Genomic DNA, 19281 nt, shown 5'->3' on the forward strand with positions numbered 1-19281 from the left:
TGTATCCTGCAGTCATTATATACAGTTAGTGCTAATCGTTACCTGTTTAAAAGTTAAAGCTAGTTAGCTAGTTAAAGATAGCTAAGAAACGTAGGTAGCGATTCATGTTAGCTAGCTAACTAATTAACATTAACAAAAAAAAAAAAAAGATGGTAGGTAGCACGCTAGTGTCGGTGATGTGGTGTTACCACTGTCGCGATTCCCGTACAGCCATCTTCACTGGAACACCGACAGCGCCCCCTTGTGGAATATCTTCAGCCTGCTAAACGCAAATGCGTTACAAACCAGATCCATGAGGAGCTTCACGTCTAACATCTCAAACTGAGAAATATAAGATGTATTCTGTGATGTTCGAACGTTTGTTCAATGATTTCACTCACCAGCTTTTGATATTTTTGCATAGTATCCCCAATTTTTTTCTCCTAGGAGTGAATTCTTACAGCAGGCTTTTATTCAGCCAGTTTTATTCTGCACTGTTCTCATTTCTGGAACCTTAAAGTTGAGGTAAATAAAGACCGCATCATCACTATAGCAACCACTCCGACGACCCACAATGCATCACAATGAAATGAAAGCTTTATTAAATATAAATGTAAATATTTAGTTCCAAACCTGATGGTGGTGTAAATCTGGTGCTCACACAGTTTTACACAGCTGGGTTACGCTTACAGAGGACATGTGTAACCTCTGTTTCACCTCTCAAACACACTCACACACACACACACACACACTCACACACACACACACACACACACAGAATCAGACACACAGTTTGGAACTGATTTATTGCAGATATGCAGCATTTACAAAAAAAACACACAAGACCATGAGTGGAGATTTCAGCTGCAGCCGTGTGTGTGTGTGTGTGTGTGTGTGTGTGTGTGTGCGTGTGTGTGCGTGTGTGTGTGTGTGTGTGCGTGTGAAGGCATGTATCTCCTTATTAGGGCCCAAGATAGTCGACAGAGTACATATTACTGAATCTCCACAGACTCACACTGATTAGTTCTCAAGAACTAATTTCCAAAACGTGACACACGCCACTGACTCTGTTTTCTGTGGTGAAACAACATCAGACTTTTCTCTTTCGTTTGTTTGTTTGTTTGATAATTAAAATAAAAAACCCAAAGTCTTGTGACCTGGAGTTTAATGATGTTATCAGGTGCATGAGCCATCAAGGGGAGATGTGTTGTTTTAAAACGACACATTTAAAGCTAACAGGCTAATCAAAGATGTCATTATTCAGAAACGTGTTCTAGCACTTCAGCTGAATCCGACACGTCAGTCAGCGACTCGGTGTTAAACTCATTAACTCATCTAGAGCACATGAACAGTCTAATCTAACACATAGCTAGCTAATGTGTGGAGAAAGCTGGCTAGCTAACCTAGCTCATGATTCTCCGGCTAACTTTAGCTAGCTATCTAACAGCTAATCATTTTAAAACAAATTGTAACTTTGCTAATGGTATACTGTTTAGTGACAGTAGAACAAGTTAAGATAACGTCAGTGAATCTCTTCATGAACTGTGAGACAGTATGAAGGAGCCAACAAAGCTTGGGTTAGAGGTTTATTCTAAGCATAATTACAGTGTAATATTAGCATTTTCTTAGGAATTTATCTACACATCTGAGGTAAATGTTGACATTCCGGATGGTTCTGTGTCATTTGCATTGTCACTGTGTCTTTACAGTCATAACCAATGACTGTATATATGAGTGGATGTTGTGATTGGGATACAAAAGTGAAGCCAAATTGTCTCTGAAGCCCTCTAGTGGTTGGCTGCAGTACAACTTTTAACCCCGCCCATTCGCATGTTAGTGAATGAAACAGATGCCAATCTTCTGTTTTAAGCTACATCTCTGGAAATAGTGTCCTGTCATTTTTAAAGAGGAATGAAAGTCAGTAGGAGCAAGACGGAGTAGATGAGCGTGAATGAGAGGGAGGATGGCGGAATGGTGAGGTGGGAGGAGCAGAGGTGGTGAAGATGGATGGATTTAAATACTTGGGTTCAATTGTCCAAAGTAATGGAGAGTGTTGTAGAGAAGTGAAGAAGAGAGTGCAGAAGAAGAGGGTGGAGTAGGTGAAGAAGAGAGTGCATAAGAAGAGGGTGGAGTAGGTGAAGAAGAGGGTGGAGTAGGTGAAGAAGAGAGTGCAGAAGAAGAGGGTGGAGTAGGTGAAGAAGAGAGTGGAGTAGGTGAAGAAGAGAGTGCAGAAGAAGAGGGTGGAGTGGGTGAAGAAGAGAGTGGAGTAGGTGAAGAGAGTGCAGAAGAAGAGGGTGGAGTAGGTGAAGAGAGTGCAGAAGAAAAGGGTGGAGTAGGTGAAGAAGAGAGTGCAGAAGAAGAGAGTGGAGTAGGTGAAGAGAGTGCAGAAGAAAAGGGTGGAGTGGGTGAAGAAGAGAGTGCAGAAGAAGAGGGTGGAGTAGGTGAAGAAGAGAGTGCAGAAGAAGAGAGTGGAGTAGGTGAAGAGAGTGCAGAAGAAAAGGGTGGAGTGGGTGAAGAAGAGAGTGCAGAAAAAAAGGGTGGAGTGGGTGAAGAAGAGAGTGCAGAAGAAGAGAGTGGAGTAGGTGAAGAAGAGAGTGGAGTAGGTGAAGAGAGTGCAGAAGAAGAGAGTGGAGTGGGTAAAGAAGAGAGTGCAGAAGAAGAGAGTGGAGTAGGTGAAGAAGAGAGTGCAGAAGAAGAGGGTGGAGTAGGTGAAGAAGAAAGTGCAGAAGAAGAGGGTGGAGTGGGTGAAGAAGAGAGTGCAGAAGAAGAGGGTGGAGTAGGTGAAGAAGAGAGTGCAGAAGAAGAAGGTGGAGTAGGTGAAGAAGAGAGTGCAGAAGAAGAGGGTGGAGTAGGTGAAGAAGAGAGTGCAGAAGAAGAGGGTGGAGTAGGTGAAGAAGAGAGTGGAGTAGGTGAAGAAGAGGGTGGAGTGGGTGAAGTAGAGAGTGCAGAAGAAGAGGGTGGAGTAGGTGAAGAAGAGAGTGCAGAAGAAGAGGATGGAGTAGGTGAAGAAGAGGGTGGAGTAGGTGAAGAAGAGGGTGGAGTGGGTGAAGAAGTGTGGCAGGAGTGATTTGTGATAGAAAGGTATCTGCAAGCGTGAAAGGGAACGTTTACAAGATGGTAGTGAGACCAGCTATGTTGTTTGGTTTGGAGTTGAAGATGCTGCGGTTTTCGTCGAGAGTGACGAGGATGGATAGAATTAGAAACGAGTATATTTGAGGGAGAGCGCAGCTAGAACAGTTTGGAGACAAAGAGAGAGAGGCGAGACTGAGTTGGGTTGGCCATGTGCAGAGGAGGGATACGGGATACATCAGGAGAAGAATGCTGATGATGGAACGACCAGGCAGGAGGAGAAGAGGAAGGCCAATGAGGAGGTTTATGGAGGTGGTGAGGGAGGACATGCCGGTGACAGAGGAAGATGCAGAGGACAGAGTGAGATGGAGACGGATGATCCGCTGTGGCGACCCCTAACAGGAGCAGCCGAAAGAAGAAGAAGAAGAAGATGTCCTCTCATTTTTCCAAGTTCAGTTGATCCTGATGTCTCCCCAAATATTTTTCCTTATGATAAAATTGTTTCATAAGGGCGTGGTTAATGAGGTGATTGACATTTTTGGGCGTGACAGTCAAGCCTCATGAACGTGTTCGCACTTTCCAACACACACCTGAAGCTCTGGACAGTTCTGTAGCAAATCTATGGGGTGTTCTGCTGTAAACTCTTCGAACAGACCCTCAGCGGCGGATTCTGTTCAGTTTTTCCGCTATGTTGCTCATTCTGATGTCTAAGCTAGCTCGCTTTAGTGATATTACAACTACCAAAACAACGTAAGTGAACGAAGTGATGGCACAAACCAAGGCAGCTAACACTAGCTATATTTCATAATAATTTCCTATTGACTGTATGACCTTAGTGAACACTTGAAATATATTCGTAAGGTTAGCTATTCTCTTCTTTTTAAACAAACTGCACGGACAGAACGAGTGGAGCGTAAAAGAGCACTTCTCCATTCAGACGGTTAACTTACTGCAGGTGTTAGAGCTCAAAAGATGTTAAAGTTTAATGATATTAAATACTGACTGCTGTTTTTTTTATATATTAGCTACTTATATTTACGTTACTTTGATTAAACTGATGGATAATGTCCGCTAGCTAGAAAATAGCCGCTCAGTCAGTCATGACTCAAAGCTCTAAAAATCTTTTCCTGACAACATTAAAATCAATATAGCTGCGAAAAACTTATACAGTTTAGTAATTTACATATTAATTAATAACGCTGTACTTACCACCTTTGAGAAACCGATACGCCGGTTTCATGGGCGGGCGAGAGGCGGACCCTCTGCCCATCCAGCTGTATCTACAGCACATGCTCCGCCTCCAATTTCTCCCAAGATGGCGACTCCCAATTTGACCCAAAAAAGGCTTCAAAAACACACAGCGGCAGTGAATGTCGCCATGTTATCCACTCATATATCCAGTCATTGGTCTTAACGCACAGTATGTTGCTAGCTTTCTAAATCCTTCGCTAGATTTATGTTCAGTGTCTGTGTTTCCCAGTTGCCTAGCAACTGTTCTCAAGACTTGAATGGTGAAACACAAATAAATCATTATTGTTTCTGAAGACATTAAATTTATGGGCAACTTTTTATTTTACAGTATGAACATCATCAGGGCTCATCTATGGTTCTAACATGGAGATGTGTGGTGTTGGAGCGGTGGGTGGAGGGTTGGAGATGGTGTTAATGGCTGTACAGTGTCTCTCTAACGTTCTTAAACAGGCTTCAATCCCTGATACATTCAGTCACTATATAGTGCAATAAACTCGAGTCCGAGTTCGGATTTTCAGGTTCCGTGCAGGATTGAAATTTTTTTTCTGATTGCACTTCAGCAGAATAAAACAGAATAAACAGATTAAACGGCATTTGGGTGATTTCAGAACATTAGTCCTGCGCTACAGAGCAGCTTCAAGCATTTTTGTACACTTTATAGCACGCTTCATCGTGCACTTCAGCATATGATTTGGCTGGGGGCCTTATCTGATCAGGAGGGAGGTGCTGGGAAGGGCGTGTCCGATTTATCAGTGAAGTGAACACTACATTCGAGCTATAATCAAGCCAACAAACTTGCTTTTTTCCCACTTCCTGTTTCTCATACAGAGTGTGTCCTTAATAGGCCAGGCAGGAAAACCTGATGTTCAGACTAATAAATATCACATCAAGGGCGTGGCCTAAAGGGGCGTGTCCAAGGGAGAAGGCCAACAAAAATACCACCACTTGCTCTGTCAGTCAAAACACAACTGTCATGTTCATCTTTATCAGGGTCAGAGGTCACAAAGCTGAGGTGGTGCATGTCCTTGTGTGGGCGGAGCAATACTAAAAAATGGCAGGTTACGTTAGGGGCGGGGCCAGGGAGCAAGATAAGCCTTAAAGGAATATGGTGGTCCTTGTTCCTCATGTAGGCGGAGCGTATAATCTAACCTCAGGTCAGGGGGCGGGGACTGCAGCCTAGGGGCGTGTCAGGTCATATATAAGGGAACTGCTCAGCAAAGCACCGCTCAACAGTTAATACTGCAACATGCCGCTGTATCCTAGTGCCACAAAAGTCAAAGGTCACAATGCTGAGGCAGTAATATGGTGGTGCCTTGTCCCTGTGTGGGCGGAGCAATACCAACAAAACCTGGTTAAGTGAGGGGCGTGGCTAGGGACCAGGCATGGCAGCCCACGTCCTTGTCTGGGTGGAGCACATTATTAAACATCGACTCAGGGGGCGGAGACTGCAGCCAGGGGCGTGTCAGGGCGTGTCTAAGGAAGCTGCTCAGCAAAACAGCACCAAGCATTCAGAACTGCAACTCAGCCATCATGTCATAGTATCACAAGGGTCAAAGGTCACTCTGCAAAGGCAGGAATATAGTGGTCCAAATCATTGACATCGTTGACTCCAAGGCGGGGCCAACAATTCAGGGGGCGTGTCTTAAGAGGAGCAGCCCAGCGAAGCAACACTGATCACTTGCTCATTCAATCATTGTCTTAGTTGACTCCGCCTCTTGGGGGCTTGGGGGTGTAATGAGAGGCAGGACGAGGGCGTGGCTTGTCTCTTTTAGGTGTGTTGTTGATGAAGTCGAGGCTGCGGCGGCTGGAAGAAACGACATCAGCGACGAACTTGGTGCATTCGGCGCAAACGTCTCTCAGACTGCAGCCTGCGACGTAGAGGTACGGAAACTCGTCTTCGACAGCGCGGCGTGACAGCGAGCGCAGAGACCTGAGACACAGACCGACAATCCAGTTTAACGATCTGACTTCAACAACTGCATTGACAAATCCATTTCTGAAGTGCTGATATAAGGAGAAACAAAAATTCAAAGTCCTTTCAAAAATTACGCTACGTTCAAACTTGATTGTGTGACGCCAAATTTATAAACTGTTAATCAAAAATCCGGTGGAACTCAACCCTGTGTCACTCTTCCTGTCTCTCAGTATGGCAGAAACTATGGAAGCTGGGTTAGCGCTTGATGTCAAGTGTAATTACAGTGTTTTTTTAGCCACATGGAGCATTTTTGTAGTAATTTATCATCAAATCTGTGGTAAATGTTGATGTTCCGGATGGTTCAGTCACATTTCCAGTGTCTCCTTGTCTTTAGGCTGTCTGTATGAAAGAGTTTAGCTAGCTAAATGATCAGACTCACTTGTAGACGTCGCTGCGCTGGCTGTGGCTCCTCGGGCTGCTATGGAAGCCCACGGCGTACACGGGGATGTGAGCTAGCTTCTTAGATGGCATTTTCATCTGAGAAGAAAATTAATAACCATTAAACCAGAACTTTATACAGTAACATGGCTAACAGAGAGTAAAGCTCATGGCAAACAGCTAACACAGGCTTCCTTTCCATGTCTACTGTTCCTACTGGAATGTCAGCCATTTTGGCTCTGTCCCAAACAGAATGTCTTCTAACCAGGCTGTCAGGATCGTCAAGTCACCTTTTTTGTTGAGTTTGCTAATTTACATCTAAAGATATTTCTACACAAACCGCATCGATAATTACCTAATTAGCTCTCTAGCTACAGTGATACAGTGTCTATGTGGATTGTCCTAAACCATGAGTAACTTTTAATCATCATCATCATCATCATCATGCTAACGGTTTCCCTTTCAGCTTCTGTTCGCATTAGTGTATCAGATGATGTGTCACTTTGACAGGAGCATAGCGTGGGAGAACAGGGGATGTGTTCAAAGAAGAGTAAAGTTCAAGCTAGCCCACACACACACACACACACACACACACACACAGGAACAAAAAGGTCACACGCACACACTGGTGCTCATGACAGATCCAGGAAAACCAACCAACCAACCACACACACACACACATACAGATATATACACACACAGTGGTGCTCATAACAAATCCAGGAAAACCAACCATACACACACACACACACACACACACACTAACCACAGGATTGTGTAGCCGCTGTAAAGAGAGCCGCTGATCTTGAAACACATCATGTGATATTGTTATTACACGCGTTTACATCAACACACTGAGATCATGTTACAAACAGGAAGTGTGAAAAGCTGAGATATGAAAACTGAAATACCTTCGCACTGCATGAGCCACACACCGACCTGAGAGTATAAACACACACACACACACACACACACACACACACACTGAGGTAAATAAAATCTCAATGATTTGTGGGTCAAATTATTCACTGATTTCCTTTTGAATAGTAGTAATAAAGTATAATATAGTATTATTTATCTGAAATGTCCATCCTGAATAATCATAATCATAATAACAGCTATAAATATTCCTACTGGTGTGATGTGAATATTCATAACTCTTGCAGATCAATCTGAATTATAATCCACTTTCTCACAATGTGAGAAATAAACCACTTTTAGAAAACACATGAACACAACAGAGACATCACAACATCGATTAAATCATCAACCGAAACTGAAACCAAACGTCATCCTGACCTTTTACACAGCAGACATGTAGAAGGCCAAGAGAACAGGGGGAACTTCACCCTACAGCAGCAGCACACCTACACACACACACACACACACACACACACGGGGCTGGATGATAAAGAATAACTGCATGATGTAATATATATGTGTGTGTGTGTGTGTGTGTGTGTGTGTGTGGGAGATCACCTTGCCCTTCCTCAGGTTGTTATAAAGTTCTTTACTTTGGAGGAACTTCTCCATCTCGGCCTTCACCAGCACACGGCGCACACTGATGACCTCATCAAGGGTTAACGCCAAACTCTCTACCGGGTGGCTGAACTCCTCCTGAGTGGGTCAGAGAGAGGGGGCGGGGTCAGAGAAGAGCGTAGGTGGCGTTACGGGCGAGTGAGGATGGAGTAGGTGATGATGTGTTGAAGATGAGTGGGTGTGTCTACTTTGTACTTTTTTTAGTAATTTTGTGTTAGGGGTGTAAAGGGGGCGGGGCGTTTAGGTGCTCACCATCCACTGGTTAGCGCTGATGCTGATGGATGGCGCCGACGCCTCACTGATCTCCTCCACCTCACTGAGAGAGCGACAAGCAGGAGACGCAGGAGACCGGCCAATCACAGGGAGAGAAGCTGCGGATAGGGCGGAGATAGGCAAGAGGATAATTACACCCATGATATCCGTCTAATGCATGAGATCAGATGTGTGTAATAATAAAGTAATAAACTATTTGCTCCATGAATGAGTTTATTGCTGTAAATTTGAGTGTGAATGAGATCAGAGCGGTGTTTTTGTCTCCCCCTGGTGGTGATGATGGAGAACTGCAGAGAATACTTCAATAAATATCGGGATACAAATGACCAATTTGAACTGATGGTAGAGTAAAGAACCTGTGTGTGTGTGTGTGTGTGTGTGTGTGTGTGTGTTTGGCTCTAACCGCGGTGTGGGCGTCTGTGTGTGGTTCCTGTGTGTGTGTACGAGCGTGGTCTCTCTCCACGCACACACACTGAGGCGCTCGTGTCGTTTGTCTCGCTCTGCAGCAGCTCAGCCAGGTCGTGCTCGGAGAATGAACGATCGCGCTTCATCATACTCTCCACACACTCAGCACCGTCAGGTGAGTCCTCATCCTACACACATACACACACACACACACACACACACACACACACACACATTAAATCCTAATTAAATTAGGATCACAGACTTTCAGGTTATTGTGTGGAGCCTCTAAACACTGAAAAACACCTAATTCCACCCAGGTTTACCTCACTATGCTGTAACACACACACACACACCTCAAACAGGTTCATCTCCTCCATCTCGGCGAGTGTAGGGGCTTTCAGAAGAACACGAGGTCGGGGCAGAGGGCGGAGCCCACCTTCTGTGATTGACAGGTCAATACAGGAAGTGGATTTGAGGTCACAGTGACAGGAGTGAGCCAGACAGGGGAGAGAACCAAACGCTGAGGAGAGAGAAACACAAACACAGTGATGAAAACATACAAACGTATCACTCACACACACACACACACACACACGTTACACAAACACACACATAACACACACACAATCACATCACACCACCAAACAGAGTTCATGCTACACTACTGGACTCTGACACACACAAAATGGAGGCGGAGCCTGACTGACTGCTGATTGGTTAAAGGAGGAGTGATTGACGCACGTCTCTTGGAGCTCCGCCTCTCCACCGGCCGCAGTTTGTGTTCCTGACGGATTTCAGCTAACACACGCTCGTGAAGAGACTGCTGCTCCTGCGGCCGCGGGGGGAGACTGCGCTCAGACACCTACACACACACACACACACACACACACACACACACACACACAAATAAGGCTGTGTCCCAGATGCTAGTGTTTGATACAAGTGTTCCTGCTAGAATTCGTGTCAGAGCCAAAATGCTGGAAGTGGAGGTGTAGAGGTAATGGTGTGGAAGCCTTGGTGTGGAGATGAAGGTGGAGGTGTGTAAAGGTGGAGATTTGAAGATGTTGGGGTGTGGAGGTGTGGAGGTATGGAAATGGAGGTGTAGAGGTGAAGAGGTGAAGATGTGGTGTGGAGGTGTGGAGGTGTAGATGTGGAGATATGAAGATGTTGTGGTGTGGAGGTGTGGCAGTATGGAGATGGAGGTGTAAACATGGAGAGGTAAAGATGTGAAGATGTTGTGGTGTGCATGTGTGAAGATGTGGAGGTGGAGGTGTAAAAGTGGAGATGTGAAGATGCTGTGGTTTGGAGGTGTGGAGGGGGAGGTGTAAAAGTAAAGAGGTGAAGATGTGAAGATGTTGTGGTGTGGAGGTGTAAAGGTGGAGGTGTAAAGGGGGAGAAATGACGATGTTGTGGTGTGGAGGTGTGGAGGTGTAAAGGTGGAGATGTGAAGATGTTGTGGTGTGGAGGTGTGGCGGTATGGAGATGGAGGTGTAAAGGTGGAGAGGTAAAGATGTGAAGATGTGGTGTGCATGTGTGAAGATGTGAAGGTGGAGGTGTAAAGGTGGAGATGTGAAGATGTTGTGGTGTGGAGGTGTAAAGGTGGAGGTGTAAAGGTGGAGGTGTATAGGTAGAGATGTGAAGATGTTGTGGTGTGGAGGTGTGGAGGTGTAAAGGTGGAGGTGTAAAGGTGGAGATGTGAAGATGTTGTGGTGTGGAGGTGTAAAGGTGGAGATGTGAAGATGTTGTGGTGTGGAGGTGTAAAGGTGGAGATGTGAAGATGTTGTGGTGTGGAGGTGTAAAGGTGGAGGTGTAAAGGTGGAGGTGTGAAGATGTTGAGGTGTAAAGGTGGAGGTGTAAAGGTGGAGAGGTAAAGATGTGAAGATGTTGTGGTGTGCATGTGTGAAGATGTGAAGTTGGAGGTGTAAAGGTGGAGATGTGAAGATGCTGTGGTGTGGAGGTGTAAAGGTGGAGGTGTAAAGTTGGAGGTGTGTAAAGGTGGAGATGTGAAGATGCTGTGGTGTGGAGGTGTAAAGGTGGAGGTGTAAAGGTGGAGGTGTGTAAAGGTGGAGATATGAAGATGCTGTGGTTTGGAGGTGTGGAGGTGTAAAGGTGGAGGTGTGTAAAGGTGGAGATGTGAAGATGCTGTGGTGTGGAGGTGTAAAGGTGGAGGTGTAAAGGTGGAGGTGTGTAAAGGTGGAGATGTGAAGATGCTGTGGTGTGGAGGTGTGGAGATAGAGGTGTGGGACTCACAGGTTTGAGTGGAGGTCTGGATCTGATGAAATCCAGTATGAGCTCATGAGCGTTCTGTTTGACTCGGGTGGGAATGTCTCCATCCACCTGAAACACACACACACACACACACAAATACACAGTCATACATATGCTCATCAGCAGAAAGGAACCTCCACTCAGCAGATATTTTGTGTTTTAGTGTCATTACATAAGGGACACGGACATGCTGGTGTGTGTGTGTGTGTGTGAGTGTGTTTCTCACCATCACTTTGCGCAGTGTGTATCTGCGAGACCGGATGTCCTGCATGAGCATCTCGAACGGTGTGAGACTGAACTCAGTGGGCAGAGGATCGAACGGCTGCTGCTCCACCTTCTTCAGCTTTACACCCTGCCTGAGCTCCCGCATCAACTGCACCCACAACCGAGCCTGACACACACACACACACACACACACACACACACACACACGCTTAAAGGCAGATAAGAAGCTACATCAGTGATTAATAATTTGTTTAGTGTTTGAAGTCAGTAATGCTCGGCTGATTTCTCTGATTAGACGATGTGTGCTCAGTCCGTATAAAATTTTAGTTTCTCCTCCAAACACATTTTAGGGTGAAAACGATGATGGAGTAAATAATCCAATTTAAATGTGGAGCCACAAAACCTTATACTGTTTTCTTATTAGCCCTTCTAACCCATTTATATGAGACTTATCTTCTTGGTTGTGCTTTAAAAAGTTCAATGTAAATGTAAAAAGGTCAAATTTGTGTAATCTTTTTAACTGATCTTTTATTTATTGGATTTTTCCTCCACTTTCTTCCATGTTCTCCATCCCACCAGTCAGCTCTCCCTATCACACCACAGCTACCAGCTGTGAAGGCTAACACATGCGAGTGCAATGCACTCAGAGGAAAGCGCTTTCTGCCCTCTTCCACATACACTCCCGATTGGCTAGTATCGCTGTGATTGACAGGAGAGAGAGCGTAAGCCCCTCCCACCCAGAGAGCACTGGCTGTTTTGCTCCCTTGACTCCCAGGCATGGATGGCATTATCGAGATTTGATCTCCAGATGAAAGCTTTTCTGTTGTGCCACTCGGGAATCCAGTTTGAGTGAACTATGAGAGCAGCACCAAAGCGTCAAATTAAAGTGACAGAACAGAATTTAACTTGTAAATGAGAAGCAAAGCAATGTGGAGTACTTAAGGTTCCAAATATTCGTTCCTATCTGCAGGTCCTGATCCAGTGAGATTTGCCGTGCTGTGGACGTGAAGCAAATTAGAGTAGCGCCGTTTTTTTTCTGCCGCAGACGAACAGCAGTGATCATGAAGAGCAAACACTGGCATGTAATATTTACAGATGGTTATCTACAGATGGTGTAATTTCAGCTTGAAGACATCTGAGCCATGATCAAATAAGTGTTTCTGTAACTGTGTCATTTAAGCGCAACCACATCACACTGGCCTGGCAGTAACCTAACGGCAGGACACGCCCACTTCGCTTTCTCCTCATCGTTTTCAGTTTTAGGATCTATACTGGATGAGGAATATACGTTCAGTCAAAACTCCTCCCACTATGTGACTGTGGAAGGGGCGTGGTCGAGTGCCAGTTTGTGAATGGAGGGGCGGAGCTGGAGAAAGTGAATGGTAAGGATCACACACCTGTGTGGAATTTGGCTAACGAGTGTTCTGTGTTTCAGTGAGCGGCGGCAAGGATAAAGAGGGGAGAGACGAGAGCCCCGAGAGAGAGAGCTAAGCAGCACAGAGCCGTGTGTGTGTGTGTGTGTGAGTGTGTGAGTGTTTGTGTGTGTGAGTGTTTGTGTGCACAGTACGATAAAAGCCCTGAAAAGCGAGAGTGATAATAAAGAGCCCTTAGCGTTGTTCGAAGCCTTTCTCCTGCCTTCTCATCCCTGACCCAACCGAGGGGAAGTGTCACAGTGACATCATAACACATAGGTTCTAGTACCGCTGACGTATTAATTATTAATTATCAATTAATTATTAAGGAAATGAAATTCACACAAAATCAACATCCATATTTTTTATATATAAAACGTAGTTTATACCCAGTCTGTGTGTTTGAGGTTGTCCAGTTCAGCAGCACAGCGCTCCTCCTGAGACTCCTCTGTCCTGATCTTCCTCAACATCTGCAGAAACACACACATACACACACACACTGCTGCATCATGACTCAGGATGAGATAAAACAGGTGAGATAAGACAACCCATTATGAGGAGAGACAGAGATGGAAAAACAGATCAATAATCACTAATGAGTGTTCACTCTCTCATAGTGCATTTGTTCTATCGGTTATTGTGTGTACTCCCTTCAATACACACACACACACACACACACACACATACACGCACACAAATGCCCCAACACTATCCAACTCTAACACAAATCTTAAACCCAACCCTATCTAATCCCAAATCCTTATCACCTACACCCAGTATCCTACTAGACTCGAGACGATTGATGATAACATCAGGAATCACCGAAAGATTCCAACAATAGCGATGGCTAATTTAAATGTTTGTGAGAAATTGTGGTGTCTGAAGGTTTACGATTTAAGATTTAAGATTTAAGATAAGAAATTGTGTTGTATCTCATATTAAGTGTTTCCTTTTCTCCTGTTTTATATACTTTACGAACCTGCTGTCTGACTTCAGAGCTACAAAACATCTTTCTCTCATGTATCTTACTTTTAAAGCTGCTGAACAGATAAAGACGTGACTGTCTTCATTCTCAAAACATGAACGGGGTTTAAATTAAATTAAGAAAATAAAGCAGCGTATTGTTTATCAGGGCGACTTCACTATACAACAATTCAGTTAGTATATGCACATGTAGTTTGTATAAAATTTTATAAAGAGGTTAGTTACAGCTAATAGCTTGTTAGATTTATTTACAGTCCCAACTTCTGCAAAAAATCCTGACCTTGTTAACGGGTAATTAAATAAAAAAAAACTGACTAAAAGTCGTACAGCCAACTTATAACCAGCTTGCTTTTTTTACGCTGTAATGACACAACGTGTTCACGATATGTATTATGTATGTCTGGCCACGCCCCCCTTCTTTTCCCCTAGGCACTGATGCAGCCTACACTCCTCCAAAGCAACACTCATCAATTGGCGATGACTTGCACATGATCTCACACGCCTGTATCCTACACCAGGGGTGCTCACACTTATATGGTCTATTTTTCATATCATTATTATTATTATTATTATTATTATTATTATTATTATTATTACAGTAAGATCCACCATGTAAAATATTCACATACACGCTAAATTTGGAGCCTGAGAGATTATTTTGAAAGATTTGTTTTTATTTAAATAATGTTACGCAATCAATTGTCATTCAAAGAATTCGCAAAAGTAATATACAGCATCGAGGGCGTGGTCGAGCGTCAGCGGTGGGCGGAGAGGAGGCGGGGCGAACCTGCAGGTAAACGTGTGATGATTCTCACCTGTGTCTTATTACCGCCAGTCTACTTATTCGTGTCTCTTTGAGTGTTCAGTAACTGCCGTAACCACAGAGAGAGAGAGTGTGATATAGCTGGCAGAGCTTGTGAAACATGCACGAACACACACACACACACACCCACACACACACACCATTATGTTGTTTTAGGTCCTTGGTTTTGACTTGTTAAACGGAATGAATGGTAAAATGCAACGTCCTTACGCTTCAATAAACTTGAATATTCCAATCCATTTATTGTCCATTTCATTAACCAATAATCAACAAACTAAAGAAACAAATAGTCCATGTAACACATCTTTCCAAACAATCAACTCACGTCATGTCATGGTCAAAAAAGTTGGTTTGACCTTTCTTCGCCTCACTTCAGTGTGAACTTGAACTATTTAAATACATTATGCGCCCTGTAGTGGCGTGAAAGGATTAAAAACGGCTCCTACACACCACAAAGCGTGAACTTTACAGAGTGTAAGCTGCGAGTATGGAATGGATATGTTTCTGTTGAGTTGTGTTGATTTTGTTGAGTTTCTTTAAGTGTGGACTGAATAAATGCGAGCCCTGAGTTCCGCAAAAATTCCGCCTGTCTCCGGAATCTTCCTCCACACCCTCACACACCAGGGTTCTACATCAACCTGTTAAGAAGACTGACCTATTGTCTTACGATCGACATGATGAGCACCCCTGTCCTGCACCATACTCTCATCCAGCGCTAGTGTCATCCTAGCCAGGCCTGGTGTCATCACTGACCTCCTTGGCATCTCTGATCCTGCAGAGGAAGGTCTGAAGCTCCAGAGTCTCGAGGAACAGCGCTCTACACACGGCCTGGTAGTGTTCCGGAGCCACAGCCGGGTTGGCCAGTCTCCTGGCACACAGCGTCATCACCTGCCGAAGAGTGCGTACTGCGTGCATGCTTCCCGCCTCTTCTTCCTCCACCTCCTCCTCATCTTCATCCTCTGGGCCGCTGTAGCCTTCATCCTTCGTGGTGTTGCTGATACACGCGGCGGTCTCGTCATCCTCCCCCGCCACCATCCGCTCGATCAGCCGCTCCAGCTGCGGACTCAGCTCACGCTCCTCACTGTCAGCCAATCCCCAGTCCAGAGCACGGTAGATGGCCACGCCCATGGACCGGACCAACTGAGGAAACATGAGCAGTTGATGAGAGTGGGCGGGGCATGAGTACTGCAGTAAGGACTGTGTAAGTGTGTGTGGTGTAAACTCACCTGGCTCTCCTGGACAGGTGGAGCAGGTACAGCTTCTCCATCAGCTAAAACAGAGGAAGGAGAGACGAGTGGTTACGCTACACCTCATACCTGTCTGACATTACTGTACTGCCTAATACAAGGTCATGTTGACTTCCTGTCTCGACTATGGTAACCATAGCAACATTGCTTTTCCACTAGACAGGGTTGTAAGCCAGGGTACAGTATGATTCCTGTGTGTGTTTCCCATCATATAACTGCACCTGTAAAAGTGCCCATGTGTGTGTGTGTGTGTGTGTGTGTGTGTGTGTGTGTGTGTAAAACTCATTGCAGAGGTGTTAAGTCTCTCAGACAGAGTCACTGATGTGTTTTTTGACACTGTACGACACACTGATATGTATAAACACAGACCAAAGAACAGAGTCACAGTGGCAGACTCACAGGTAGGGGGCGTGGCCTAAAATCAGAAGGCAGAGATTGCTTTCTTATTTTATGAATCTTTTATTTATGAATTTCATGCACATCACGTTACTGAGAAAAACAAATATGGAATGATTTCTGCATGTACATTTAGTGCACAGTGCTGAACTGGCGGCTATAGGCTTCCATCACTGTACATTTTGTATATTTCAGGTTCGGCTAAAATTTTCTTTTAACTAACAAAGTTGAGATGCTGATCTCCGAAGGAAAGCTGCACCAACCCGAGGGTTGAGACGTGTGTGTGTGTGTGTGTGTGTGAGAGAGAGAGAGAGAGAGAGAGGAATTTACTGCTTTATTTATGACCCAGTCTTACACTTCATATGTTCTAAGCTCCCATTTACTGATAAGGGATAGACAGTGTGTGTGTGTGTGTGTGTGTGTGTGTGTTTTGTGAGATTAAGAAGCTTCTGATCTTTCCCTCATAAGTGTGTCTTGCCATAATCGTGTACTCATTATCAGCATATATAATCCTCATATCACACTAACTGCCCAGTTTATGATACTGTGACACTATTATACAAAAAAGGACGAGTGTTTTGTGTTTTGCAGATTTCCGTGTCGGTGTTATAGATCTGAGAAGCGTCTCAGGTTTACGGCAGGATTTTTTTCTCTGTGACGTTACGTAATCGACGTGGCGTTAACCAGAATGATTATTGTTCAGTCGGATTCGGCTTTATCCCGCCTCCTGTGCTATGATTGGCTAGTGCATTCCAGTAAAGCAAACCAACAGCCAACGTTTTCATCCCACGCACTGAACAGATGAGTTTTTTAACGAGCGATTTTCCTCCAGAGTTTTTATTTTGAGCAGGAACACTGATTTGTGGTGAAGTGTATTGTTTTGTATATGTTCTACAGCTAGCTGTGTAGTTCATGTGTTTATATCGCACTAAACGGGCAATAACAGGGAAACCATGGCAACCGAGAGAGGAACGCCCTCTAACAACAAACATAAAGAAACTTCACTGGCACTAAGCAAAAACTGCTGCTGGTCTGAATGTAAGCTGAGAACCACTAACCAATCATAGCGCAGGAGGAGGGATTTTTCACAATATATGAGTCAGAATGTGTCGTAATACAGGAGTCGGGATTTGTCGTAATACAGGAGGCGGGATTTGTCGTAATACAGGAGGTGGGATTTGTCGTAATACAGGAGGAGGGATTTGTTGTAAATCAGGAGGCGGGATTTGTCGTAATACAGGAGGCGGGATTTGTCGTAATACAGGAGGCGGGATTTGTCGTAATACAGGAGGGGGGATTTGTCGTAATATGAGAGACGGGATGTGTCGCAATACTTGAGGCGGGATTTGTCGTAATACGGGGGGAGGGATTTGTCGCAATATACGAGGCAGGATGTGTCGTAATACAGGAGGCGGGATTTGTCGTAATACAGGAGGAGGGATTTGTCGTATTATGAGAGACGGGATGTATCGCAATACAAGAGGCAGGATTTGTCGCAATATACGATGTGGCCTGTGTCGCAATATATGAGGAGGGATTTGTCGCAATACAGGAGGCGGGATTTGTTTCAATATACGAGACATAATTTGTCGTAATACAGAACGCAGTATTTGTCGCAATATACAAGGCAGAATGTGTCACAATATATGAGGCAGGATGTGTCGTAATACAGGAGGAGGGATTTGTGGCAATATACGATGTGGAATGTGTCGCAATATACGAGGAGGGATGTGTCGCAATACAGGAGGAGGGATGTGTCGCAATACAGGAAAAGGGATGTGTCGCAATACAGGAGGTGGGATTTGCCGCAATACATAAAGCGGGATTTGCCACAATATACGAGGCAGGATGTGTCACAATACAGGAGGCGGGATTTATGGCAAGATATGATGTGGGATGTGTCGCAAAATACAAGGAGGGATGTGTCGCAATACAGGAGGCGGCATTTGTCGCAATATACGAGGCGGAATGTGCTGTTATACAGGAGGCGGGATTTGTCCTAATACAGGAGGTGTGATTTGTCGTAATACAGGAGGCGGGATTTGTCGTAATACAGGAGGTGGGATTTGTCGTAATACAGGAGGCGGGATTTGTCGTAAATCAGGAGGCGGGATTTGTCATAATACAGGAGGCGGGATTTGTCGTAAATCAGGAGGCGGGATTTGTCCTAATACAGGAAGTGTGATTTGTCGTAATACAGGAGGCGGGATTTGTCGTAATACAGGAGGCGGGATTTGTCATAATACAGGAGGCGGGATTTGTCGTAAATCAGGAGGCGGGATTAGTCCAACTCTCCTTCTGAGTTTACTGAGGAATTACTGCTCTGTGTTTTAGGTGTGTGCTGCCACCTAGTGTATGGAGTGAGTGTTGGAACTGTGGGTCTCATCTTGGGGGTGTCTGTCTATCTGTGTGTCCTTCTACCTGTCTGTTTATCTGTTCTTTTGTACATAAGTCTGTCTGATCGTCAGTCCATCGCTGCCTGTCTTTCTGTCTGTCTTTCTATGTGTCAGTCTGTCAGTCTGTTTGTCAGTCTTTCAGTCGTTCAGTCGACTTGTCAGTCCATCTGTCAGCTGTTCAGTCTGTCGTTCGGTCTGTCTGTTTGTCTGCATGCCCTTCTTTCTGTCCGTCAGTCAGTCAGTCAGTCGCTCAGTCTGTGGGTCTGTTCGTCTGTGACTAATAAACTAATATTTGGACTTTTTGACAGTAATGATGTCATTTTGCGTGTTAATTATTGCAGTATTTCACACAACCGATCATCAGCATACACCTCATTCTGCAGCCGACTTCTGCAGTGTGTGTGTGTGTGTGTGTGTGTGTGTGTGTTGTACAGACACACTCAGCACTAACGGATCGAGTTAATGGAGGAGGATCAATTCACAGCACGCACACACACAAGCACACACACACACACACACACACAGACACACACACACACACACACACAGACACCCGGGAGACATGAATACACACCATCAGCACAACCTGAGCTCAGAGGACAGACTGTCTCTCTCTCTCTCTCTCTCTCTCTCTGTCTCTTTCTTTGTCTATGTGCCT

The 19281-nt window shown here is 44.8% G+C and overlaps 2 protein-coding genes across 2 annotated transcripts in view; both read right to left on the reverse strand.

Annotated features, from left to right (window-relative positions):
• Positions 1 to 766: 766 nt before the first annotated feature.
• LOC128318580 (uncharacterized) lies at positions 767 to 3377 on the reverse strand. The gene is made up of 2 exons (XM_053235288.1): positions 3279 to 3377; positions 767 to 3207 (listed from the first exon to the last, which is right to left on the reverse strand). The coding sequence occupies exons 1-2, from the start codon at positions 3375 to 3377 to the stop codon at positions 1993 to 1995; spliced, it is 1314 nt and encodes a 437-aa protein (XP_053091263.1). The 3' UTR covers positions 767 to 1992.
• Positions 3088 to 19281, reverse strand: part of spire2 (spire-type actin nucleation factor 2) — a 19773-nt gene continuing 3579 nt past the window's right edge. Inside the window, exons 2-15 of the mRNA XM_026946616.3 lie at positions 15811 to 15854; positions 15338 to 15724; positions 13167 to 13247; positions 11367 to 11531; positions 11123 to 11209; positions 9614 to 9734; positions 9226 to 9392; positions 8868 to 9057; positions 8444 to 8562; positions 8132 to 8269; positions 7952 to 8019; positions 7564 to 7591; positions 6654 to 6751; positions 3088 to 6229 (exon numbers count right to left, since the gene is read on the reverse strand). Coding sequence (XP_026802417.3) covers positions 5998 to 6229; positions 6654 to 6751; positions 7564 to 7591; positions 7952 to 8019; positions 8132 to 8269; positions 8444 to 8562; positions 8868 to 9057; positions 9226 to 9392; positions 9614 to 9734; positions 11123 to 11209; positions 11367 to 11531; positions 13167 to 13247; positions 15338 to 15724; positions 15811 to 15854 — 1925 coding nt within the window. The 3' untranslated portion in view covers positions 3088 to 5997. The remainder of the gene's footprint in view (positions 6230 to 6653; positions 6752 to 7563; positions 7592 to 7951; positions 8020 to 8131; positions 8270 to 8443; positions 8563 to 8867; positions 9058 to 9225; positions 9393 to 9613; positions 9735 to 11122; positions 11210 to 11366; positions 11532 to 13166; positions 13248 to 15337; positions 15725 to 15810; positions 15855 to 19281) is intronic.

The sequence above is a fragment of the Pangasianodon hypophthalmus genome, chromosome 7, assembly GCF_027358585.1.
Source record: "Pangasianodon hypophthalmus isolate fPanHyp1 chromosome 7, fPanHyp1.pri, whole genome shotgun sequence".
In the NCBI taxonomy this organism is placed as follows: domain Eukaryota; kingdom Metazoa; phylum Chordata; class Actinopteri; order Siluriformes; family Pangasiidae; genus Pangasianodon; species Pangasianodon hypophthalmus.

What these genes read in the sequence shown, in the direction of transcription:
- LOC128318580 (XM_053235288.1), bottom strand. Translation starts at nt 3,377, where the DNA reads ATGTCCTCCCTCACCACCTCCATAAACCTCCTCATTGGCCTTCCTCTT. An exon ending in TTCTTCTCCTGATGTATCCC is followed by an intron (nt 3,208 to 3,278) that starts GTATCCCTCCTC and finishes AAACTGTTCTAG; the next exon opens with CTGCGCTCTCCCTCAAATAT.